General features: G+C 45.8%; 1 protein-coding gene across 1 annotated transcript in view; it reads left to right on the top strand.

Annotated features, from left to right (window-relative positions):
• PCP4 (Purkinje cell protein 4) overlaps positions 1-27,070 on the top strand; it is a 60,421-nt gene that overhangs the window by 1,168 nt on the left and 32,183 nt on the right. Inside the window, exon 2 of the mRNA XM_077765408.1 lies at positions 26,590-26,641. Within this exon, the coding sequence (XP_077621534.1) occupies positions 26,590-26,641 (52 nt within the window). The remainder of the gene's footprint in view (positions 1-26,589; positions 26,642-27,070) is intronic.

The following is a 27,070-nucleotide window of genomic DNA, read 5'->3' as shown; positions in this document are numbered from 1 at the left end:
CCAGATGGGTGATCCTTTTTTTGGAAGTCTAGAGTAAAATTAACGACTTCAGAAATAAGATGCGTCTTCGCTGCGTTTGTCTCTCTGATGGGTGACTTTTGACATAAACACGACAGGAAGACGGAGGAGGCAAAGCATAGATGGTTTAGGAATGCGGTTTGGGACGGAGCCAAGGGCCCGAGTGAGGAAGGGGGCAAGTGTGTGGAGAAAGAAGGGAAGGCTGCAAGCCTCTCAGCCCCAGATAAGGCTGGGGGGCTCCAGTAATGCCAGCGCACCTCACTTTTGCCAGTCCTCAGCCCCCAGCTTGGCATCTAGTGCTCCACTTGTGTTACCTTATTTGCCTCCTAAATCCCGTGAGGTAGGTGCTAGTATTTATTCCCAAGTGACAGATGCGGAGACTGAGACCCAGAGAAGTTCAAGGTCAGCCGGTTCAAAGTTGGTGGCCAGTGAAGGGCAGGGCTTGGGCCGCATTGCTGGGTGGCTGGCCACCCAGGGGATCTCTGTGCACAGGGCGTTCTCTGAGCACTGGGCGCCGCAGAAGGATCAGGAGGAGTGTGGGGGGCGAGGAAAAGGAAGTTGGGGCCTGGAACGGAGACAAGGCAAGGAGGACCAGGCCTCTGTGTCCTGTGACCTGGTGGACTCACAAGACTTCAGCTCCCTGTGCTCACGACAAGAAGCCATGGCTGGCTGTGGGGAGTGGGTTTCCCAGAGGAGGAGTCAGAAAGCAGTACAGCACTGGGGGCCCCTCTTTGATAGTTAGCTACCCCAGGTTCTTCTGGGGTTGTGGTGTTCCTGCCGGGTCCCCTCAGGATGTCACCCCGTCTTCAGCTGGAGCTGATGCCGGGCGTCAGACACGAGCCTTCCCGAATGCCTGTGCTCAGCGGTGTTCACCTCCCTGTGGGTCCCCGGGGAGAGAGCGAACGTCCCCCAGCTCAGCCCACGATTAGGGTCACAGCCTCATTTCTGCTGAACATAAAATGAGGGCAGCTTTGCGCCTGCCCCCTGCCCCCACCTCATTCCATCAACCAACTTAGCAGCCCACTGCACGGGCTTCCTTCAGTGTTGATAAAATCCCGCAGGGGGCGCATCGGGCTCCTTTGCTCCCACGACACCCCTTCCGGCTCCTTGTACCTTTCTCCGTCTTGTCCTTCTTGCACCTCGTCCCCCTCTGCTACGTGCAGCCCTGGTCATCTGGCCACCAGCTGGGTGACCGGCTCTCTGCCTGATCCCCAAGTTTCCGGATGTGTGTCCCTCAGAGAGTGGGAATTTGTCCTTTTGCTAAAACTTAAATCTGCTTAAAATATTTAATAAAGTCGAATAGACTCTCCTTTCTGGGTAGAGAACTGAATGTCCCCCTCAGTCCAAAGCTGTCCCCTGGTTGGATGAATTACATGTGGCTTCTTGTTTTAATAGCTCTCAGGCAGAGACTGGTTTCAGATGACCGTTTGCTTACCTGTGTAGCTAACTGCTGTGGAGGGCCAAAGCCATGGGTTTTGTCAGACTTTCCTCTGACTTTGGGATTTGCTGGAGTCTGGTGGGCAAAGAGCTGCCAGGGCTTGGTGCCCGCTGCGGAAATCCCTGAGCTCACAGCTGCTTCCCTGGGCCGTGCTGGAGCTGGGCTGGGAGGAGAGGCCCCCAAAGGGGCAAGTGCTTCCCGGGTGGGCCTTGCCCCTCCAGGCCTTCTAGCCTTTAGGGGGAAGGCAGTGAGACGTGGGGACTTGGGGGACAGAGCCTGGAGCTGGCTCTCAACTGGGTGACTCCAAGACCCAGCATCTTCTCTATCCCCGTGGCAATGCTTGGTGGGGGGCCGAGGGGATTGAGAAGAGCAGCTCTGATATAACAAGGGGAGTCAAGCCCAAATTTAGGGCACCGAGAGAGTGGAGGAGGTTTGTGGGGGTGCCTCATTTACATTTCGGTATTAAAGTATGTCAGATGGGCCTGGAGGTAATTTAGCAGGAATCAAAATGCAGGTTAAGGTATATTAAATGGATCAGAAATCCTAACCACCAAAATCAAAGTTTACAAAGTCATTCTCTTCTCTGACTGGACCCCTGCACAGAGGAAGGACGAGACTTCCTTTGTTGAGCCACCAAATAGGAGTCCCGTGAACACTGACAGTGAGTCCCATTTTCTCATCCAGGTGTGTGTTTTTAAGTTGCTTTTCAAATTTTTTTAATGTTTATGTATTTTTGAGAGAGGGAGAGAGAGAGAACGGGGGCAGACACACACACACACACACACACACACACACACAGAATCCAAAGAAAGCTCCAGGCTCTGAGCTGTCAACACAGCACCCTATGCAGGGCTCAAACCCACAAACCATGAGGTCATGACCTGAGTCAAAGTTGGATGCCTAACTGACTGAGCCACCCAGATGCCCCTTAAGTTGCTTTTCAAAAGAACTTATTTAGGAGAGCCAGGAGCAAGATTTTCATGCAATAAAGGCTAACATTTGGAGAATCAATTTGAAAAATGACACCCACCATCACCCTATTTTCGAAGGAGTGTGTGTGTGTGTTCCTGTTGCATAATGTACTAGTTGACATCTATTAATTAGACCTGAGACCCCTTTGGGAAAGCATCCTCCTAACTGTCACTACTCTTTTCTTGCATCGGCTTGTAGGGGATGTTGCAACTGTGTGCCAGGGTTCTGAGCCTTTCTTCCATCAGACGTTGCCCACAAAAGGACTGTGCCTGTCAGAGGCATGAAGGGAATACACTGGGGACATTTAAGGGCAAATCTTTAGACCCACATGCCTGTCCTTAGCACAGAATCAGAAGCTACTGCCTACACATTAAATCTCTAAAGAACGAAGAGAAGAGTGAACAACACTGGAGAGAGATGTGCAAGGGGAGGGTATGCTCACTTAAATCTTGGGATGGGGGCATAGAAAGGAGAGGACTTTTATTTTCTTTTCAAAAGAAGCCATCGCTTGGGGCTTACCGCGGGAGCTGTTGGGAGAAGCCACTGCTAAGATAAATAGTAGGAAAGAGAACTACAGTGAAAATTGTCATAGTTGTGTGCTTCTTATGATGTCATAGTAAACCGAGCAGATGCTGCTGGACAGATGAGCAGGCTTTCAGACAACTGTGTGGGGTAGACCAGTTGCACACAGACTCTGAGCGGAACTGCATAAAATGTGGATTTTACAACTGGCCCCAAAGGCCTGGAAATAGCAGGCCAAATGACAGTTCTATTTCTTCTTTAATTTTAACCTCATCTGGGGATGTACCAGTGGCAGAGACACAGGAAGATCCAGCAAGATCCACACGGGTTTTTGTTTTTTGTTTTTTTGTTTTTGATCACACCGACATAGGCACTCTCTCTGCTCTAACTGGGGATGGTAGGTGTAGGAAGACATCAATTCCAAGCTGGGTTCCAAAGTCAACTCTTCTGGGGTGGGAAGAGGTCCCAGTTCAGCCTGGAAACGTGTTTGCTGGGCTGCTGGTTGTAATGGATTGCCATAAACTTTGTTCCTCTGATCCTGCATCTCATTATCCAATGGTGTGTGGTTAAGAAGGCTCACTGTTTTCCTCTTTTGAATTCTAAGAATGACAGTATGCAAGATGTATTTTTTTCTTTTTTGGGGGAAAAGAAAATTGAATCAATGACTCACAATTGATTTTATTAAGGGTTCAGTTGAATAGTGTGATCAAGATGAAAAGGAAATATGGGTTTTTGTCATGGAAAGTGCCTTGAATTTATGATGAATACATTCTCGGCATTTTTAAAAAAATTATAATTTCTACCTCAGTGCTTCATTAGAGGTGTTGTTAGAGGTGGAAGGCATTCACACTTCATCTGTGGGCCTTCTGTCTCAGTGAACTGGGTGCCCTGTACGATTTGAATACCTGAACAGTATCCTGAGTCCAAGCCTGGGCTTTTCATTAATTTAGAATGGCTTTCTAGAAAGGGCTTCTCACAGGGGGGGAAAGAAGGACTTTAGGGGATGCATGTGCATAGATTTATGTAATATTTAATAGTTTTATAAAACACAGCATTAAAGCTCATGCTGTTATTGTCTTGGTCTGTTCAGGCTGCTAAAATAAAGTATTACAGATTGAACGGCTTATAAATCATAGGAATTTATTGCTCACGGTTCTGAAAGCTGGGAGTCTGAGATCAGGGAGCCAGCATGGTCTGGCGAGAACCCACTTCTTGGATCGTAGACAGTAATCTCCTTTCTGTGTCCTCACATGGTGGAGGAAGGGACAGGGAGCTCCTTGGAGTCTCTTTCTGTGAGGCATGGGTCCCATTCATGGGGGCTCCCCACTCATGACCTAATCACCTCCCAAAGGCTCCACCTCATCATCCCTTCACCTTGGGGGTTAGGATTTTAGCACATGAGTTTTGAAGAAAACAAGCATCCAGACCATAGCAAGTATTAGGGTTGCATTTTATTTATTAGCGTTATCCCACGCAGACTGTGAACTTCCTGGGCACAGGAACAACTTTACATTGTCCGCAAGACTTGGCTTCTGGTCTGGCAGTTGGTAACGTTCCCTTATCGGATGAATAAATACATTTCGGGGTATGGATTTATCAGTTAATGTGACCAGCAGACCAGACACCTTTTTCTAAATGTTGAGATTTGTGGTCCTGATAGATTTGGAGAAGAAGAGTTCTATCTTTTGGTTTTTACCTCTGGTTTCAAACCTGGGTTTGCCATTGAAATCCTTTTAAGTTGGATTGTCATATATATAAAATAAATGCATTTATGGCAGACAGAGCAATGAGAACAACTGGAGAGAATCTGGACAAAAAGAACTCTTGACATTTGGAAAAGTGTCAAGGGAAACAGGGATGCTGAGGGAGGGACAGAGAATTCTAATATCCTATAGTTGGGGGTCGTCTCCACTGGGATTGTTTCACTTCCGATAAGCTCTATGAAATTCAAACAAAAGGAGCTTCAGCCAGAGCAGCAGAGCCGTGAATGCCCTACAAAGCTGTTGGCTGTATTGAAATAGAAAACCAATCTGACTGTGCTTACAGGGGGATAAGAGAGAGTCCAAGCAGATCTTTACGAAGATTTGTGTCGAATCACGGTTGTCCAGACTACGGATCCTGGCACACTGCTGAAGGCAAAATTTACTTTGTGTACAGGAGGCACATCGCATATTTGAATATTTTCATTCCTATTTAAAAATCAGCCGTTGATGTTCTAATAATTAACCCAATATTTTAATTTCTAGCTGCATATTTAAATATTTGAAGCTGATTTATATTTGAAATAGGAAGATGTGACCATTCCTACACAAAAAGAGATGGGTTTGCGTGTCTTCCCTGGGAAGTTAGGCACTGAGCCATAGAACAGGCTGGAACTGTGAGGTCCAGCAGGCTATGATTCTACCTTCCCATCATTCCCAGGTATCAACTGTTTACCCTTCTTTATCCACCTCTGGAATGAATTGAGGTATAAGTAATGAGATAGGTACAGGTGCCTTTTGGGAATGGATATGAGAATGTTCTTTCGAAAACTGTTTTGTGCCATAGACCAAACAAGCTTGCCACACCCACGGTGGCCCAGACCTATAAATCCAACATCCATTTCTGGGCTGTCTTACATGAACAATTCCGTGTAAGTTCAGGCATCAATCTGCTTGAATATTGTTTGTGCCTTGCAAATAGCCTGAAATTTATGCTTCAGAATCTCACTGAATTGCTTCTCATTCTACTTCTGAAAGGGAAATGCTTGGCCATGTTTATAACCTTGCCAGTGGAAAAATTAATCACCCACTAAATGCCATTATTTTATATTTTACTCTTAAACTGCCACCTTATAAATAAAAAGAAGACAGATTAGAATCATAAAGCAGGTGGGTAATCATCCACAAATTGAAAACTCTGCTGCAGAACATCTAAGGGGAAAGAAGCCAAAAAGTGTGAATTGATAGAATTATTGCGATAAGGCAGTTTTCGTACCACAACGGAAACGAGAATAAAGAATGGGAGAATCATTTTCCCTGGAAGGCTTCTGCCCCTGGTTTGAGGACAGTCATGGGCTTTACCAAGATGGAGATATCTCAAGTCATTCATCCTTCAATCCCTCACTCAATGGTCTGGAATGACTTTTGAGTGTCAGTTTTTACATATTTGTTTATGACTATTTGATAGCTATTTGATAGCTGAGGTTGGACCTGGTTTGGCTGGAGATAATGCTTTTTGTGATATCAAAATCCCAAACTGGAGGAGTATTGTGACCAAAGAAATGGTTATCTGTTCTCATAACATCACACCTGTGGCTTGGCTAAGGTTCTGACAAAGTGATTAGTTATTTTAATTTTTTGTGATGTCTGGAAAGAGGACCCTGCAGGTTAACAACACTCATTAATGTTTGTCTCACCTGAACAAGACAGTAAAAATGGAACAAGGAAATGTGTTCTCTCTTTTCCCCCAAGATTTTCTTCTTTAGTCAATGTACTTTAATGTCCATCAAGTGCCAAGTCCCATTATTTAAAAATTAATAAATTATGCCTGTTATTTTTTTTAAGATTGTTTGAAAGGCTTTTTGTTTTGTTTTGTTTTTAAGTAAGCTCTATACCTAATGTGGGGCTCAAACTTACAACCCCAAGATCAAGAGTTGTACATGCTACCAACTGAGCTAGCCAGGATCCTCCTACCTGTTTTTAAACAGGAGAGTCTTACACATACTATTTCCTTATTAAGTAACATCAGTCTTGCATTAGGAATTATTGTAAAAATAGCACGTTTCTTTCCCTGAGCCTGGACAAATGGCAAAGTGTACTGGGCTTTTCTTTTTCACATTTCCAGGCACCTGTTTGATACACTGAGAGATCCATGATGCCATGGATTGGTCAAATAGTCTTGGTAACGGCACTTCTTTTTGAGCCTAATTTGATGGCTGTGGTTTAGAAGCTCGTGTTGGTGCTCATGAAGATATTCTAGAACTAACTTAGCAGGATTAGTTCGTGTTTCCATTGTTTCCTTCTTGCTTTGCTGACAGCGTTAATATTCTTTTCAAACTGTGAAATTTTATGCAGGAATTTTATTGGGGTAAAAAAACACATCATAAAATTTACCACCTTACCATTTTTTAAGTGTATAATTCAGTAGTGTGGTTTTTCATTTTGTTATGAAATAGACCTCCAGAACTGTTTCACCTTGTAAAACTGAAATTCCGTTTCTATTAAACAGCAAGTCCCCTTTCCTGCTCCCCTTATTTCCGGTGACCACTTTTCCACTTCCTGTCTCTATGCATCTGACTCTAGGGATCTTATAGACATGGAATCACACCGTATCTGTCCTTTTGTGCCTGGCTGATTATACTCAGCACAAGGTCCTCCAGGTTAGTTCGTGTTGTGGAGTGCAACTATGCAACACTTTTTTTTATTTAAACATTTTTGTTTATTTATTTATTTTGAGAGAGAGAGAAAGATAGTAAGCATGAGCAGGAGAGGGGCAGAGAGAGAGAGGGAGAGAGAGAGAGAATGCCTAGCAGGCTCCACACTGCTAGCATAGAGCCTGATGTGGGGCTTGATCTCACAAAATGTGAGTTCATGACCTGAGTCGAGATGAAGAGTCAGATACTTAACTGACTGAGTCACCCAGGTGCCCCTATGTGAGACTTTTTAAAAAAAGTCACTTACCCATAGGGGTGCCTGGGTGGCTTAGTTGGTTAAGCATCCGACTTTCGCTTAGGTCATGATCTCACAGTTCGTGGGTTCGAGCCCCGCGTCGGGCTCTGTGCTGACTGCCAGCTCAGAGCCTGGAGCCTGTTTCAGTCTGTGACTCCCTCTCTCTCTGACCCTCCCCTGCTCACGCTGTGTCTCTCTCTGTCTCCTAGAAATAAATAAACATTAAAAAAAAAGTCACTTACCCACTTAGTGGGGAGATTAGTTCAGTTAAAGATAGATTACATAATCTATAAATCCTACTCCCAGAGCTCAAGGAGCTACAATGCAGCACATGGTGGTAGTTTGAGAGCAAGCTAAGAGGCATGGGACTCCCTTTCTTCCCTATTCACCAAGTGACAATGTCAGTATCAATCCTGAGAGTAGCTATTGATAAAACCTAATTTCGTCCTTATTGACCTTCAACGCTAAGCAGATATAAAGAGAAATGTTAACGTTTTCTTCACCTTGCATATGAGAATTAAGCACCTAACAGCCCCAGAGATGCCATTCTTGGCTGCAGTCTATCAATGGCACCCCTTGGGGGTGTGCTATGCCCAATCTGTGCATCAGAACATGGTGGCCCTACCCTTTCCTGGGGGTGTAGTCACCCTGCTTAAAAACCACTGATCTAGAGAAAGACTGTCATTTCTATGGTCCTACTTAGAATTCAGAGAATTCTAAGGAGACCATATTTGTCATTTCATTCAAAGGAGTCATTTTCAAATAGGAAACTGAGTGCCCAAAGGCGAATTTTGTTCAAAACCACAGAGCTTCTTGAGGAAAAGCCAGCATGGGTTTCACCTACACATTTCCTATCCTATTAAATTTCTCATTTTCTGTCATATCCTGGACACAACCCAATTTCTTTTACACCTGCCCCAATTCCATTTAGAACTTGGACATGAAATATATGAAAAACAATATTGTCCTGGATTTTTTTTCCCCATTAGTCTTCAGTGAAAAAAAAAAAAAGCCCCTACAGAAATCTTGACAAAGTCATTCTTTCCTTCCCCAGGTCTTCCACTTTATTTCTAGAGGTTCAAGTGTACACTCTGAGCCTCCCCAACATCCCAATAACCCCAGGAGAGGTTGGTAAACGTTGGCACATTGCTGCCGTGAAAAGTCCCTCATTGAGATCTCTGTTGACAAAATCTTCTTCTGCCTCCCCTGGCAGTTTCCTTGACTTTGACTTTACACTGGTCACCTTTATTACCTTGCCTTACCTTCCATGGTTCTGGGTAAGGAAGAGTATTCTTAGCCCCTCCTCCCCCCCCAAATAAAACTCAAAAAACCTTTCCTCAGGAAACGGTAGCCATTTCTATGGTCAAAACCACTGTGTGTGTAATCAGTAATCAGATATTTGGTCAGCCACATTTCTTTCTGCCTTCTAGATTATGAAACTTGAAAGGACATAGGCTGTGTCTTCCATACTTTTCCTCTACCCACCATGTACCATTCAACCTACACTGATGGGGAATCCATTGTGTGCTGTGCATTGTGCTGGGTGAATGAATAGGACGTAGCTGAGAGGCTAGCCAGGGAGACAGAATCACATAAAATTAACTGGACTACAGGTCTACTCACTGCATGAACTGATTGCCAGGGCAGCACTGACTAAAGCCATTGTGGAGGCTTAGGAAGGAGGAGAAGGATGTGTTCAGATAAACCTTCCCCATGGAGTCCATGCTTCCAGAAGTAGAGTCTCCATACATATTGATTAAGGAATAACCACCATGGCTAATGGTTAGTCTTCAAAGTCATGAAGTTTCAAACCACATAGGGATTTAGCAATCTTCAAGTCCAATGAATAGATAGGTATCAAGGATGATACTATAGTTGATTTCTACCTCTTGCCTAGTGATATAAATTTCTATACAAGTGTCAGACATTTTCCTACCCTTAGGAAGATGAAAATACCCAGTGAATATTTGGGTTCTATTAAATTATCACATCTCCCTTTAAAAGTGCTAAGTGAGTAAAACCTGTTTTGTACGTTGGAAGAAGATTAATGTGTATAGTCAATAAGACATTCAGAATTGTGCATATTGTTTTATTTTAAAATTTCCATGTTCTACTTGTGAGAAATGCTGAAGTGACTTTAGATATGCCTATAGCCACCTTCTGTGCGAGGATTAGTGTTTGTCCAGAGCAAAGTACCACTGCACACGTCATGCCTCCGAGCCCCTGGTGGCATAATTTCTTCTCTTTGGAGTTTGTTCAAGGCATGGGCTCATCCCTATATTTATAACTCCGTTCTCACATATGCATAAGTCCTGTCAAAATATAGAGATAATACAGTGCCACATCGCAAATATTATTTCTGGCAATGTTCTATACCTCAGAAATGTGGGCTATTTTACCTACTCTGGAAGATAACTTCTTAAAATAGATGTAGCAATTTGTCAAGTCCTCCACCAAATACCTCATGCAAGTTTATTGTTATTTTTCCATCTAGATTTAATCCTTCCCATCTTCAAGGCAGATTCATTTCAGGGGCACTGTTTAGTGAATTTCCCTGCCATCATTTTTTTTCTCTGAGTTCTTGCTGAGAGCCGGGTTTGGCTGAAACTCCTGAGAGAGCTCCCTGACAATTGAATTTCAGAACAAACAGCTCTATAATTGTTTGCTCCCACAGGCTTTGGGAGACGCCTCTTTTGAGGTGACTGTAGCTCAGACACCACTGGAAAGTCCTGGGGAAGCCTGTGATTGGACTGTGGGGCAAGGCAGTGACACATTTGGGAGGGCCCAGGGAAAGACAGAAATGTGGGGCTCCATGGTAGACGTTATTAAGAATTTCAAGACCGGGGGCTTCTGGGTGCCTCCTTCAGTTAAGCATCCGACTTTTGGTTTCAGGCCATGATCTCACAGTTTGTGGGTTCGAGTTCCACATCAGGCTCTGTGCTGACATTGCAGAGCCTGCTTGGGATTCTGTCTCTGCTCCTCCCCTGCTCATGCCCTCTCTCTCTCTTTCTCTCTCTTTCTCAGGATAAATAAACACACTTCAAAAATTTTTTCCAGGACTGTGATGACACCTTGGGGCCTTTCTGAGCTGGAGGTCCTATGTGACTGCATGGATCACATGGCCATGAGGCTGGCCCTGGATGAGGCTGGGGGCTGCCCGATTGCTTTTTGGTGGAGAGAGAGGAGGAGAGAGAGCATGCACACTAAAGAAACATGTTATCTCTTTGCAATGTCAGNGCCTCCCCGCACCTAGAGGAGGTTTTCAGAATGGCCCATGCCTGACCCCAGACTCAAATGGCTTGAGGGCCTTCCCTCTGAATGAGATGGACCACTGAGGCTGGCTGCAAGGAAGCCCACTTAACAGCGTGCTTGCATAAGAAGTCAGATGATTTCTTTTTTTTTTTTTTTAATGTTTTATTCATTTCTAGGAGAGAGAGAGAGAGACAGCGTGAGCAGGGGAGGGTCAGAGAGAGAGGGAGTCACAGACTCCGAAACAGGCTCCAGGCTCTGAGCTGGCAGTCAGCACAGAGCCCGACGCGGGTCTCGAACCCATGAACCGCGAGATCATGACCTAAGCGAAAGTTGGACGCTTAACCGACTAAGCCACCCAGGCGCCCCTAGAAGTCAGATGATTTCTGACCTGACCCTGCAGGTCTGCTGTGAGGTGGGAGTAATAAAAGTGATTAAAAAGCACTTGGAAAGCACACGCTTTGTGAAGACCATATAAACACTAAACAATGACCCGAATGTGAAAAATTCCCCTCATTCCAATTCCACTCGTCTTTGCCAAGCGTGGGTGGTTGATTCAGATAAACGTTTTGGAGGCTTACTCCTACGCTCCAACGCTCATGGACTCTTCCCTGGGGAGTGACACGGAGAGCAGGTGCATGAGGCTTGTTCAATTAAAGAAAGATTTTGTGCTTGGGAAGTAAAGGGTTCTCATCTGAGCAGGAGCCTCAGTCAGTATGTGCAGATACGAAGCCATGTGGTGGCCCAAAATCCAGCCATTCCCATCAGTCCTGTCCCAGGAGCGAGACCTTGACGTAAATTACAGCTGAGTTTGTTTTCCAGCAGATTGCATGCGTCTGGATTTTATAGGTATTTAAAAATAAGAGAGGGAGCGAGTACCCACCATGCAGGAGGCAGGGCGTGAGGCTGAGTTGGTGGTGCTGGTAGTGCTGGTCGTGGTGTGTGTGCATTCTGTTTCCAGCGGGGAGACTGCTAGAATTTTCACCTCCCCGGGTGCAGCTGATCAAAAACCCCGGGACATCTTCATCCGGTCTCCTAATCCATCTCAGTTCACTCCTCGGGGCCGTGACAGCTGATTTATGACAAAGCAGTCCCCTTCCTTCCCGAAGTATACAACCTCAGACTTGTACGTGTTCTGAAGCTATTTTCGTTTTAGTGGAGTGGGGGGAGAAAGCTGGCTGCTTCTTTATTACCAAAAAAGAAAGCCTCCAGCTTCTGAAGGCTTGAAACACCCCCTCCCCCTCCTCCACCCAGGAGAAGTGAATTGGGGAGCACCCGGTGCCAAGTTAGTATCTGCGTTTTCTCTCAAGGAGTCCGCGCACGGCCCTGGGCTTCAGCCTTCGTAGGAGGAACGCACAAAGAATAGTCTGCAAAACTAGTTAAATGTGTGAAAAGGAAATCCGGACCCCTGGACAGAGGGGATTCCTGAGTCAGAGCTGACTATGCCGTCCCCAAGCCCCACTGTCACAGGTGTGGGAAAGGCATCTGCAGGTGAGGCGTCAGAGTGGACCGAACACCGACTTCATGTTTGGCACCCAGGGTCCCCCACAATCATGTGAAGTGTTCCCTGAAACCGTCTGTGCCTTCGCACGCACAGAACTTTGTGTGATGTGGTTCCACAATTCTGATTTCCACAATCAGGAGAGTCAGGAAGCGTGATCCCCACTCTGCCACCAGATGGAACGAGGCACAAAATATCTGTGCCGTTGATGGCAAAGGAGTCGTCAAAGCAAATCTCCCATCGTCCAAGGCAGTATTTTCCCCTCTAGACAGGCAAATTGAAGTGGCCGGCGTGCAGGCTTCCCAACCAGTGTGGCTCCCTCCATTCAAACCCCATCCCCTTCCACTTATCGGCTGCAAATCCTTGGGCGTGTCACTAGGCCTCTCGCTCAGGGTCTCAAGCTGGGTATCCATCAAAGAGGAATGATCGTCCCATGCACTTCAGAGGGTTGTTGTGGCAGAAGTGTGACGCCATTGCTTTGCAGAGACAGAGCCTGCCGCCTTCGTGCAAAAAAAAGGAAGCGTCTTTCTTTGCCAAACCTGGAAGGCTGATCTTTCTCTCAGCCCTAACTGTGGCTTCTCTTGGTTACCCGTGGATTCAGCTTACGTTCTTTCCTGTTCTGTTCACTCGCTGAGGAAGGTGAGTGTAGCAGTAGACCATGGTCGGGTCAACCGTGGCGAAGCCATGTGGCCGTGGTGAATGACCATTCCATGCCCGGGATGGGTGGCTGCTTAGGGGCTACTAGGGAAAGATTCTCCCCGCCACGGTGGCATTTTCATTCTGTGGCTTTTGGCCATGCTCTGGCCCTCATTTGATTATGCCCAGCACTGAGTTCTTCTAGCTGTACTGGGGGAAAGGAGGCAGGAATGAAATACTGGTGTTATTGCTGAAAGCAAAGCAAAGAGGTCTTTCTCTGCGGCCTCTGTCCTCTGGGAACGTGGATTTTCTGGCCTCATGGCTGCTTCTCTGGCCTTTGAAATATAAAAGTGCCCTAAAAATAACATGACTATAGGAGGCACAGGTAGCCTTGGTGTTTTCACAGTGGTATGCTATAGGTTTCATTTAGTTCTAGAAAACTAGCTATCCTTGCTGGTTTTCCCCCCTTGTCATCTGTCTAAAGGTCAATTTGTCCTTTACTGAGTTAGTTTATAGACACATCTCTCTTTCTGACTTTATATTTATCTTTTATTGACAGTATCGCACCTTTCTTCTTTTTCTTAGCATTGGGCTGACTGGCTGTAGCTCCCGGGATGGGGAGGGAAAGCTAATCTCTTCTGTCCCTCTCTGCTCTGGTTGGATCTGGTATCTTCTGTGTACACTGTGAGAAATCATGCACGTTTGCGTACCTGTGTCTTTGTCTGAGAGCCTACTATTGTCTTTTGTGCCAATCACAGCAGCCGCCCTAGGAAGCAGCTGCCCTTTACGCCCACAACCTGTATCTTGAGGGCTCTAAGGAACTGGCCCCACATTAGGAGGGCAGAGAAGGAAGTGGGGCAGACGGAGAAGCATTCCTGTGGGTGAAGTTCAGATGTGGAAGGTGGATGATGACCTCCACCTTCATGAGTCATCCTGGCACCTTGCAGAACCACGGGGTCCCTGGAGGGGGCTGGGTATTGGCTCACGCTTCCTTTCCAACCTCAGCCATGTGGGGGCTCTGCCGTTGGATTAGCTGCACACACACTGCCCCAGGGCCACCTGGTTCTCCCTGCTTCCTTCAGTCACCACTCTACCCTCCTCCCACCTCTTCTCTTTCTAGAAAAAATACAAGTTGTCGTTTGTATCAACGCACAAAACACATCCGCATTGGGATTAGAGGTTCAGGAACCTTCAACTGAAATTAATATTAGCTAACAGGTAGAGACTACATCCATTATGAAAAAAAGAAACACAAATCCTAATATGCTCTCTTTTTTTAAAAAATTTTTCACATTTATTTATTTTTGAGAGACAGAGTACGAGTGGAGGAGAGGCAGAGAGAGAAAGAGACACAGAATCCGAAGGAAGCTCCAGGCTCTGAGCAAACATTCAGTACAGAGCCTGATGCGGGGCTCAAACCCACGAACCATGAGATCGTGACCTGAGCCGAAGTTGGATGCTTAACCGACTGAGCCACCCAGGCGCCCCCCTAATATTCTCTCTTTGGATTCTCATGATAGCCATAGGAGCTATTTGTTTAATTTAATTTAATTTAATTTAATTATTTAATTTTTTAAATTTAACTTAATTTAATTTTTTTTTTACAAATAGTTTATTGTCAAATTAGTTTCCACATAACACTCAGTGCTCATCCCCACAAGTGTCCTCCTCCATGCCCATCCCCCCCTTCCCCCCACATCCATCAGTCCTCAGTTTTTGTCAGCATTCAAGAGTCTCTCATGGTTTGCCTCTCTCCCTTTCCCCCACCATTTACCCCCTTCTTCTCCCCCTTGTTCCTCCGTCAAGTTCCTCCTAATCCTCCTATACGTGCAAACTTAATTTAATTTTAATCCTTCATGGAGAAGAAACGGAGCAGATGAAGAAGCCAAGATCTGAGGAATGAAATCACTTGTTCAGGGTCCTTTGGCCACTTGTGAGAGCTGGGGCTTCTCTGGTTTCCAAACTGCTGAGCCCAATGTGCCTTTAGTACCATAGCTTATTGCAAATTGAACAAAACAGAAAGGAAGGAAGGAGGCAGACTTCTTTTGAAGCCTGACTTCCCATTATGTTGTCATCTAATTTCTTTCAGGGACCAGATCCATGCCCAGAGGCCATTTTCATCCTTTCATTCCCATGGCCTGATGAAGTAGGTGTATTGCTGTCTTGCTTTTTTAGAAGCAGAAAACTGAGGCCCAGAGAAGTCAAATGACCTGTACAGGGTCACACAGCTGCTACATAGCAGGGCTGACTGGGAGAGTCTGGACAGTCTCATTCCAGGATTACAGGACATGTTCCTTTCTTTTTTTCCTTCCTTCCTTCCTTCCTTCCTTCCTTCCTTCCTTCCTTCCTTCCTTCCTTCCTTCCTTCTTTCTTTCTTTCTTTCTTTCTTTCTTTCTTTCTTTCCTTCTTTCATTTATTTATTGGGTCATATTTATTAAGGTATAATTTGCATATAGTAAAAGTTATCTTTTTTAGTTGTGTAGTTGTTGAGTTTTGACATGAGTGCTGTCTTATCATTGAGATATTGACTGTTCTACCACCCTGTAAAGCTCTTTGTGTGCCTTCAAGGTCAGCGCCTTCCTCCACCCTTTGCTCTAGAACCTACATTCTTCAGCATCTCACCTTAAATAACAATTTCCCAATTTATGATGTAAGCATTTCACAGGGTCTCGAAAAGGGCAAGATCACAGAGGCTTGCACAGGTGTGTTATAACTGATAGCCGAAGTATTAGAAATGTAGGAAAATGATCTAGAGAGTGAGGACAGTTCCAGTTCTGCTAAATCACACCTGCGTCTCAAGCTGCAGATGGGACGTCGGTGACAGAGGAGACTTTGTCCCTGCATAGCTGCTGCAGCTCCGGTCGATAAATGGGTTTCCATCCACCACCTGCTCACGGGGCCTCTTCAAGCCCATCTGGGAGGGAGGCCTTAGGGAGGCTCCCTTGCCACACACTAAAGAGGAGAGCGCCCCAGGGCCACCTTGGGTCCCCTCTGCGGTCACTTTGCTCTGCCCACACCTCCTTCCACCATGCTTGCTGGCGGCTGGGACACCCAGGGCTCTGGGCTGGACAAGTGGTTTTAGGAGGACACATACCTTCCTTCTGGCCCAGAGACAGCATCCAGCCTCCATGTGGTTTGGGGTTCAGGGGAGAATTCAGCCCATGCCTGCAGAATCACACACCCCAAGGAAAGGGGGTACCCCAAGTGGTACAGAAGGAGGACACCCTCCTTTGTGCTCTGAGCACCGGAGTTCAGGGCACCCTTGCTCTCCTCTGAGACCAGGGTCGGGGGCACCCTGGCAAGGCCAGCGGCAGACCTTTCTTTTGTGTGCATCTAGTTTTCTGCCCAAGTGGAGAAATCTGGGCTTTCCCATGTTGCTGTTGGCATTGCTAGTCTGCCAGAGCTGCTATAACGAAGTTCCACAGGCCAGTTGGCTTAGACAACAGAACTGTATTGTCTCACAGTCCTGGAAGCTGGAAGTCCAAGGGCAAGGCATCAGAAGATTGGTTCCTTCTGAGGCTATGAGTCCGAATCTGCTCCAGGCTCAATCCTTGGCTTACACATGACCATCTTGCTTCTTCCTCCTATGCATGTCTGTGTCCACATTTCCCATTAAAAAATTTTTTTTAATGTTTAAATTTGAGAGGGGGGCAGAGAGAGAGAGAGAGAACAAGAGGCGCGGGCCAGAGAGAGAGAGGGAAACACAGAATCTGAAGCTGGATCCAGGCTCTGAGCTGTCAGCATAGAGCCTAACATGAGGCTCAAATTCATGAGCCATGAGAATATGACCGGAGCCGAAGTCAGACGCTTAACCAACCGAGCCACCCGGGTGCCCCCACATTTCCCCTTTTTATAGGGCCCTCGGTCATATTGAATTAGGGCCCATCCTAAGGACCTCATTGGAACTTGATTACCTCTGTAAGGACCTAGTCTCCTAATAAGGTTATTTTCTGAGGTTTTGGAGGTTCGTATTCAATTTTGGGGGCACACAATTCAACAAATAGCACTGCAAACACTGTGGTGAATTCCACCCGATTTCAAGGACCATACAGAACCTTCCATGTCCCTCATTTTCAAAGAGAATTAATAGCCACACAATCTTATGATGCTTTTTGAGCCTCGTTGAATAAACAAAGCAAAGTGATTTTATGGGCATGTTTGAGATACGTGGATTTGAAATTTTAGAGACGTTTACTATAAATGAACTTAATAGGACATGAGCTCATCCATGATGAACTCAGAAGATACATCGTCAAATATACAAAATTAGAGTCTCCCACACAGAAGCCACCACATAGCAATTGTTCTCAAAGTTTCAGAAAATACCAGGTATGAAATTGTGTGTGTGACATGTGGCCATTTTTATAAAACCGAGACTATATTTGTGCATGTCCACACAGAGAAAAGATGGGAAAGGAAATATTCTGGAAAAGTTCATGAAATGGTAACAAAGATTTACCCTGATGAGTTGGGTTATATACAGTTTTATGGTTTCCTCCTTGTACATTTATTTTCCAAAACGTTCGTAATGACCATATCCTAGTTTTATAAGTAGCAAACAGTTATTTAAAAAGGAAATTGGCACAGGAAAGGTTCTTAAGGGGGAAAATACTAATTTAAAAATATGGCTGTAGGACAAAGTATAAGGTGAATTTCAATAAGACAAACTGTGCATGACTTCCCAGAGATGAGGGTCCTTTTGTAAATGGTCTGCCTAAACCATAGCAATGGTAATTATTTCTATTACCATAAAGGTCAGGATAAAAATGCAAGGGGCAGAATATAGCATCTGGGGGTGGGGTCGCGGAATTTTGGTCTTTGTGTCTTTCCTGGGTGAGAGTGAGCACACAGAAGGGGATGAAGTGTAACTTCACTTGTCTTTGAAGATCCCATCACTTTTTTATTTGTATTTTTTCAGCCAGCAAAGTTTTTTTTAAAAACCCTTCCAGTCAAAATTCTCTTTTAACATTAGCTTCTACACCTTTAGGGATTAAATTAACGAAGTTTCTAATGCTCCAATTTCAGAATGTTACTAGGAGAATTATAGGTGACTTAAAATATCAGTGGCAAGAAATTAAATCCATTCTGTCCTTATCACCTAGTGGTGGCATAAAAGTCGTTTCTGCTCTTCAGACAAATTCAGGGACTTTGATTTGGATGAGGCTTTTAATGCCATGCCTTTGATGTTACCGAGAAGCTGTCGTTCAATGATCTTAGTGGCCCCAAGCAATCGTCAACTGCTCAGTGGCGGAGCCAGCTGCTCAGCCCCGTTCACTGGGCCTGGGCCTGGGCCGAGGTTTTTGCTCCACTGTTCATTTAAAGTCTTATATTCCATCCAAGAGACTCATGAGCCTCTGTCAATAAAATGTTAACTATAATACTGGGGGGCGGGGCGCCTGGGTGTTTCAGTCAGTTAAGTGTTTGACTTTGGCTCAGGTCATGATTTCATGGCTCATGCGTCCGAGCCCCACGTCAGGCTCTGTGCTGACAGCTCAGAGCCTGGAGCCTGCTTCGGATGCTGTCTCCCTCTCTCTCTGCTCCTCCCCTGCTCACACTCTGTCTCTCTCTCTTAAATACAAATAAACATTAAAACATTTTTTTAATAAAAAAATAAAATAGATTTAAAAAGCCACAACAACACACATTTTTGTTTCTTTATAAACACAGTGATTGAAAGAAAACACAAAGAAAGTGCTGGGAAGGGTGAACTGAGGTCTTCGGGGTCAGTCCCCGTCTTGACATCTCTCCCTAGCAGGATATCGATTCTGAGAACCTATGGAAACATCAAGGTCCCCGAGCGCAGCCCACACCAGAGGCAGGCAGAGTTGTGTTTTCCTCCTTACTTGGGAGCCATCTGAGGAACTGTACATCACAATGCTACCATTTTAGGCACACTAGAAACCCCGAAACCATTGGAAATATGAATATCAACAACAGCAAGACAGCCCCAAGGAGAAAAATTACTTAAGAGAAAACGCATCCCCAGGGGATAGATGGCGTTAAGTAGCACTTGCTAGCAAGAGCTTCCAAGCCAACATGGGAATGAGATGGATTTTTCTTTCCTTCTTTTGCCAAATCTCTGCAACTAGTTGATAGACAGAAGCCAAGAGAGGCCAGATGATGATGGGAAGAGAGAGCAAAGAAGCACTTTTATTTATTTTTTTTAAAAAAATTTAAAAAATAGTTTATTGTCAAATTGGTTTCTATATAACACCCAATGCTCATCCCCACAACACCCCATGCCCATCACCGCCCTTCCCCTCCCCCCATACCCATCAGTCCTCAGTTTGTTCTCAGCGTTCAAGAGTCTCTCATGGTTTGCACTTTTAAAAAATGCCTCAAAACAAGTACTTTGCCTTCTCTTTATATAGAGACACCATCTACTTGACAGCACCAAGTAATGCCTCCTGTGGCATGCGTTGTCGTTGATGGGCAGGGAGAGCACGGCTACTCGTTGGGCTCGTTGCCAGGTCCCAACACGTGGTCAGCAGGAGCCAGAGGTTGTGATCTTTCCTTCTCAGAGGCCGGACAGAGGTTCCAGTAAGGGATGTCCCCAGCGATGCACAGCTGGTTGGAGGTGCTGTGACTCACACTGAGAAAAAGGTAGAAAAACCCCCTTGACTCCCACTCACTCCTGTGTGAACGGTGGGCCCTCACCTGTGCCCCCAACCTTAGTCATCTTGGGTCAGACTCTTACCCAGTTCATTGAGATGATTGGCTTATTCTCTGTTCCTCCAGGATGTGAGCCAAAGTCAGAGACCATGTCCCCCTCTCCTGGGGACCTTCAGGGCCCAACCCAGTACATGGCTCACTGGAGAAAAGTCAACAGTCCGGAACAAGTCTCTGCCCCAGGTTGAGTCCAGGCCTCTGTATGACACTGAATTTGTAAACGTCACTGCAGATGGTTTTGCACATCGGTGAATGTACCTCATTTTGACAACCTGCTTTTGAAAAGAATCTTTTCTTTCTTAGCCTGCGAGGGACCAAAGCCCTTTAACTGGAGTATTTTCCTTCTGCAGCAGCAGTGAGAGGCTGGTGTCAGGATCCTGTGCACCCCGTTTCACTTCTTTCCCGATGGCTTGAGAACAGGGCTGAGAAGTCATATCTTTGGGAGCCAGAGGCCACTGTGGACCTTGTTCCATGAGGGCTTTGTCTTTTCTCCAGCGTTGCCAAAGCAAATGCAGGCATAGAAATCTCTCCAATATTTGGTGGCAAAATAGATGAGTCTCTTGGGGAGATTGAGGAAGAAGGGGTAGAGAGTGGTCGAGCCCTGGGGGTGGCCTGGGACACTTACTTGAGAAGGCTTTTTATTCCCCAAGTCTAGGGGGGCTTTGGTGACCTTCTAGTCAAATCAAATGTCACTAAACCAGATATCAAGTCAATACAGACACAATACAGATTTAGCCACTTAGGGGCGCCTGGGTGGCTCAGTCAGTCAAGCGTCTGACTTCAGCTCAGGTCATGATCCCATGGTTTGTGGGTTCAAGCCCCATATTGGGCTCTGTGCTGACAGCTCAGAGCCTGGAGCCTGCTTTGGATTCTGTGTCTCCCTCTCTCTCTGCCCCTCCCTCGCTTGTGCTCTGTCTCTCAAAAATAAATAAATGAAAAAAAATTTTAAAAACCAGATTTAGCCACTTAAATACACAAGCGTAGCTTCAGAAAATATTCTCAGACTGTCATTTGGACCCTGAATTTAACCTGCTAAAAATTCATTTCACATCTCTTCAAACTTCTGGAATGAAAAGTAAATATCTTTTGAAAGGAACCCGTGTTTCATCCTGCAAATGAAACAGCGTATCCTGGCCAAATGATTTTCCAAGCAGACGTAGTCTGTCCAGTGTTCTGAGTTTGCACTGACAAAGAGGGAGGTTTTGGTAATTTCAATTTCATCTACGACATAGGAGATTAACATACCGATCTTATAGGATAAGGTGTCCACGGCAAAGTATGAAAGATGAGACCTTCCACTGCAGTATTCTGGAAATTGTATAATAAAAACTCATATAATGACAGCACGAGCTTGTAACCTATAGTTGTGGCCCATGAAACAGCAAAAAATGGAAATTTTCAAAGACTGTATTAGAATAATTTTCTAAATCCTTGAAATTACTTAACTTCTTGCATCTTTTACTTACTTTGGAGGAACGTGTGGCCAGTGCCTGGTGGAGCCTCACAGAGCCTGAGGCAAAAGGAAATATCAGTAATACTGGCAATCCCGTCTTTATGTTCAGTGTTGATGTCTTGTTTATCATAACTTTTTACAGATATTGGATTAAGATATTATTTGCTTTTTTTAAAAAAAAGCTTTATTGGGGGTATGATTGACAAATAAAACTGTAACGTACTCATAGAGTACAACGTAATGGTTTGGTGTATGTTCACACTGTGAAAGGCTCCCACCTCTGGGGTAATGACCACATCCCTCGCCTCACATGTTTACCTTTGCTTTCTGGTGGAGACACTTAGGTTCTACTTTCTTAGCAAATTTTGATTCTACAACACAGGGTTATCAATATAGTTACCATGTTGTACATTAGATCCTCAGACTTTATTCATCTTATAACTGAAAGTTTGTACCTTTTTACCAACCTCTTCCTATTCTCCCACCCCCAGCCCCTGGAAACCCCCTTCTACTCTGTTTCTCTGAGTTTGTCTTCCTCCCTCCTTCCCTTCCTTCTTCCCTCCCTCCTTCTACCCCTTTCCTCATTTCCTCCCTCCCTTCCTTCTTTCCCTCCCTCCCTCCCTCTCTTTCTTTCTTTCTTTCTTTCTTTCTTTCTTTCTTTCTTTTTCTTCTTTCTTTCTTTCTCTCTTTCTCTCTCCCTCTCTCTCTCTTTCTCTCTTTTTTCCACATATAAGTGATCCCAGGTAGTGTTTGTCTTAATTAATGACTTTTTTGGTGCCCTGTTACATTCTGTGTCTGTTGTGAATGCCTCACTCACATTACCCAATGGTGGCTACTCCAAGAACACCAGAATTTTGTACTGTATCTCACAAGGAAGAATAGAGGACTGAGGAATAATGCAGTCACTCATTTTCAAAGGAAGGGTGCATTTTACCACCAGCTTGCAATAAAGTTGTTTCTGGGTCTGTTCATGAAGGCTGGGACATCACCCTATTTCCTACTGAAGCTGGTACCATTAGGACAGAGGTACTAGTGATGTGTGCACATCCCTAGATGTGGCATGCATGTGGTCAGACATACCTTAGTCTCCACTCTAAGCTCAAAGTGCAGGAAGAAATGGGTCCAGAGCCACTTATTTACTGGAAAGTAGTTGTGGCCTATTCTGCTAGTGGAGTATCTAATATAAAGGGATGGTCCGTGATTTTGCAACTTGGTATAAAGAGTCGGCCAGACAAATGTATGTGCTGAGTCAGACACCTCTCAGATGTAACTTCAGGCTCTGTCGGTGAGGATCCCGTGGGTGGCCAGCTCAGCGTGGGCTCCGCAGCCTTCAGGGAGGTGTGAGGGGACAGCACGCACCTCCCGCCATGCCAGGTGTCTCCACCTCTGTATGTCCTGCTCTGGAGCTTCTCCTCATCCCCCGACAGATTCCAGCTTCTAGACATCTCCCAGTCTAGAAGCATCAGGAGCTGACGCTTGGTGGCGTGGCTCTGACTGGTGAGGGACAGGAGCTGGCTGCGCACTCGCTTACCCCTCCTCCCGGCGTCCGCTGGGTCACACAGCTCTCAGAGGGGCAAGGTCAGTGTCAGGTGCACCTGGCAAGCCCCCTTGAGGATGGGTCGGCCTTCTCTCCTTCCTCCTTCTCCAACAAAGTGTAGCGCAAAAGGCATTTGTCTCAGGCTCTGCTTTCTGGGAAACCAAATGAAGACAGATTCTTTGTTATTTTCCTATAGCCCTTGGCATAGCGGGACTGTCAGAAAAATTCCTTCAAAATTTATCCCTTGAAATACCAATCCTGCCTTTTTATGGATAAGTGGCATGTACTAGATTTTCAGAAGAAACTATCACATACCCAGCCTTTATTTAGGCTCCTTTTAATTGGGAGTTGATTAAATTCTGACATGTAGCTTTTTATTAGTTAACATCGCTTGGGAAGGACACCCTCCCCTCGGAGACGCCAGTGTGTGTGAGGTTGAGGACAGTCCTCTCTGGCACTGGTTATGCCCCGTTCCCTCCCGTCTTCACCCTGCTTCTCTGCAGATTCTGGAGTGAATCTGCAGATTCATGCCTGCCGGCAGCCTGTACTGCGGAAGGTCGGCTCAGGGCTGTAACCACGGTTTGCTATGTTGCATCCTCTGATGGCTGTTTAGCATTTCCTTTTTTTTTTTTTTTAAGTTTTATTTATTTCTAGGAGAGAGAGAGAGGGAGACGGCGTGAGCAGGGGAGGGTCAGAGAGAGAGGGAGTCACAGACTGAAACAGGCTCCAGGCTCTGAGCTGGCAGTCAGCACAGAGCCCGACGCGGGGCTCGAACCCACGAACCCTGAGATCATGACCTAAGCGAAAGTCGCTTAACTGACTAAGCCACCCAGGCGCCCCTGTTTAGCATTTCCTAATGGTGGAATGAGGGCCATATGGGGAGGCAGTTCTCAGGAAACCGCGTCTGTGTTCTCATATGCTGAGTAGTTTTTGTATTGGTGATCGTAAAGGTAAATTCAGTGGAAGCTTTCTCACATGAGACCCTCTGTCCGTTCAAGAGGTCTTGGGGATGATGACAGAGACGCTGTCTTGATACGTTGGAAGAGAGAATGCCATTGTGTCTGAGGAGACAGATGGGCACAGAGCTGGCTTGAGCAGCGGGGATGCTGATTTCAGATGGCCGAAGAGGGAAGGGTCTGTTACTCTTACAGACACTTACGAGAGCACGGAAGAAGGTTCTGCGCGTGTGGTGGGACAAGATGCAGTGAAGGGTCCCAGACAGGAGTGTTTTATGAATGTGAAGTTGTTAGGGGCGGGGGCGGGGGGAGCTGGAGGTGACCAGGAGAGGACCTGAATGGGGGTCTCTGTGCCAAAGGCCATGACAAGGGGCAGACAGCAAGAATCATGGTGACAAAACAGTCATGTGTGATGAACACCATAGAGCCCCGAATAGGCGAGCTCTTGGGTTGTTCCCCACTGCTCTCAGCCTTCCCTGAGAAATGCTGCAAGGTCTCAGAGAATTTTGAAAAGAGATACTCCCGGTGAATAGTTCTTTTTTGTCAGGATCATTTTCTGATCATTTCTCATGACATCCATCAGTTTCCTTTTGCCTCCATCATGTAAGACCTGACACTGAACCCCCTGTCTCAGAAATCTTGAAAAAATGAACTCCTTTTCTCCCCTGTGCACATTTCATGTTGGATTTCCTCAGGTTTCTAAAATGTGATCTTTGATGGAACGAGGTATTCATGACATTTGAAAGGTGTCAGTGTTTAAGGGTTTTAAAGACAGCGAGGGTTGAGTGTGCATCTATTCATATGCCATTTAACGTGACTTTGTTCAGCTCTCTAACCCTGTCCTTTTCTTCTCTGAAATTTGCTTTTCCCCCTGACCCATCTATGGATTATGAGGGTTAGGATGGAGGGTGTAAACACTGGAGTAGTTCCAACACCAGCAGCTGCTGCAGAACCAGCCAGATCCCCCACATTGGAGGTCCCATTCCCTCCAGTGAGGCAACCTCACAGCCTTGTGGTTGACAAGGGGCCCTCAAAACAAGCACACGCAAAAAGCAAGGGGTGTTTTACTTGTAAACATACTCAATTTAAGTATTATGTAATATATTTAAATGGGATGATGTACATTTTTGGTTGACTGTTCAGGTAAAGTGGCCATGGCATGGGCCCTACATGACGTTTGGTGAAGAACAGTTGACGTCTGGTTAACAACTGCAGCCTTGAGGTGCCTGGGGGGCTCAGTCGGTTGAGCGACCAGCTTCAGCTCAGGCCATAATCTGACGGTTCGTGGGTTCAAGCCCTGAGTCGGGCTCTGTGCTGACAGCTCAGAGCCTGGAGCTGCTTCGGATTCTGTGTCTCCCTCTCTCTCTCTGCACCTCCCCAGCTCGCACTTTCTCTGTCCCTCTCTCTGTCTCCCTCTCAGAAATAAGTAAACATTAAAAAAAATTTAAAAACAAAACAAGTGCAGCCTTTCTCTGTAAGAACAGGTGGGCAGATCCAGCATTCTGAAAATTCAAGATGTTCTAAATTAGATACGAAGAAGGGGCCCGTGTTTATATAATCTTTCCAACTTGTGGCCTTTCCTTCCACCTCCTGCCCCAGAGAAGTGGTTTACTTCCCAGAACAGGACATAGCACCCCTGAATTGGGTGGGCATTTGCACTTCACACCGACTGGGGTGGGGTGTGTGGTGGGCTGGGCAAGCACTGGGACACGTGGCTTTGCCCCAGTCTCCTAAGTAATCACCTGCACAAGGCCACAGGAGTGTGTAGGGATGGTTCACTTGGTTAACGTGAGTCTTTATCATTTACCCAATTTATTGACACTAATTAGAACCTGAAAGCAAGGTTTTCCCAGATGATCCCTCTACTGCCCATCAAGGCTTGACTAAGGATCTGGGAATTTCTTATGGCAACATTGAACACTAATGGGAGCTGATAATTATTTTTATGATACTGTTTTTAGGCTGGGGTCCTAGACCCAAATAAAAATTTTGAGGCTATCCTTATCCTTCAGTGAGAGTCATCTATAGTGGTTTTCTCTTTGTTTAGAGCTTTGCCTCTCTTTCCAGGATCCTATCTGAATAGTTAGTAACAGTGACAATCCATGCAAGATGCTAGCCTCTGGTTATGGAAGATCTGTCTGTAGTCTCTATGTGCTACCAACTAGCTCCTGACCTTGGACAAATCAGGCTCCCTTCCTCGCTTCGTTTTCTTCACCTGAAAGTTAGAGACTTTATCATCTCTTCAATCTTTTTCAACTTGAAGCACGTTTTCTGATAATGACCAGAAAATCGGATTGACATGACACTTCTCTCTCCGTGGACTAGAGCGGCTCTGAGCATGATGTTAAAGATGGTAGTTGGATAAGCTCTGAGGAAACATGCTTGTTTATCAACGTGTGTAGTGCATTTCCCACAGCTCCCTAGATCTTGCAGCCAGAGAATCTTGCCCAACGACCCAAGACTGACCATAAAATTTTCATACTTCTGGTCAACCTGGTAAAATGAAAATGCACAGGGTAGGCTTAAACAATGATAGAAAGGTGACTCAACAGTAGGAGAAACTGACTAAACATAATACGTTATTAGCCCATTAACATTTTCTTAACAATAAGACCCTGGACATTGTGATTGGAATGACAATAGCTATCATTGGCAAAAGCGACAATTCTCATCTTCTTGACAGTTGGCACAAGGTCTTGGCTGTCCTTCTCATATTCCAGATGAGGTTTTCCTCCATCAACAATAGCTTCCCACCTGGTGTTCCGTGGATATGGGTGAGGGGGGCAGTCTGTGCAACTTGAACGGTTCCTTCCTGGGGTTGACCCTTTCCTGGTCTCATTAGCACCATATTTTAACCACCTGAGCTAAAAAAAAGTAACACAGAACAGTGATATAATGCAACAGATATTTTCAACACCAGAAGAGATAAAAATAATCCTGAATATATCTGATAACAATTTCGTTCTCTCTCTTATTTTTTTGTCTTTAGCGACAAGGTGCCGGGGCAACCAATGGAAAAGACAAGACGTCTGGCGAAAATGGTAAGATGACATGGTAGTTTGCTCTGACTGCCTCTGCAGCCGCGTGCAGGTGGCTCGTGCGGGCATCAACGCCCTCTATGCAAACCAGCTTACCGTCCACACATGCTTGCGCTCGGGGTTAGAGTGGATTCGAGCCGCTCACAGTGTGCGCCGCGGCCTGGTTTTGCAAAGAACACCAGGCTAGCTAAATGCAGCGATAAGAACGGTTTCCTTCCCAGAGGAGGACTCGCGTTTCGGGCAACGTGCTAATTACAGTGCAAATATAGTTCTGCGCTTTCTTCATTAGGGTTGGTGAGAATCAGCCGAGTTGTCGAGAGGACAACACGGGAGCACGTGACACGAGCGCTTTGGAAGCTGTGAAGCGCTCAGCTCCCGGCGGGAGGCTGCGCGGGCTGCCTGCCCCCCTCAGGACCCTGGGCCCCCGCGCAC

Source organism: Crocuta crocuta, unplaced genomic scaffold, assembly GCF_008692635.1.
Source record: "Crocuta crocuta isolate KB4526 unplaced genomic scaffold, BGI_CrCroc_1.0 scaffold84, whole genome shotgun sequence".
Lineage (NCBI taxonomy): Eukaryota > Metazoa > Chordata > Mammalia > Carnivora > Hyaenidae > Crocuta > Crocuta crocuta.
This window is presented reverse-complemented; position numbering and strand designations above follow the sequence as displayed.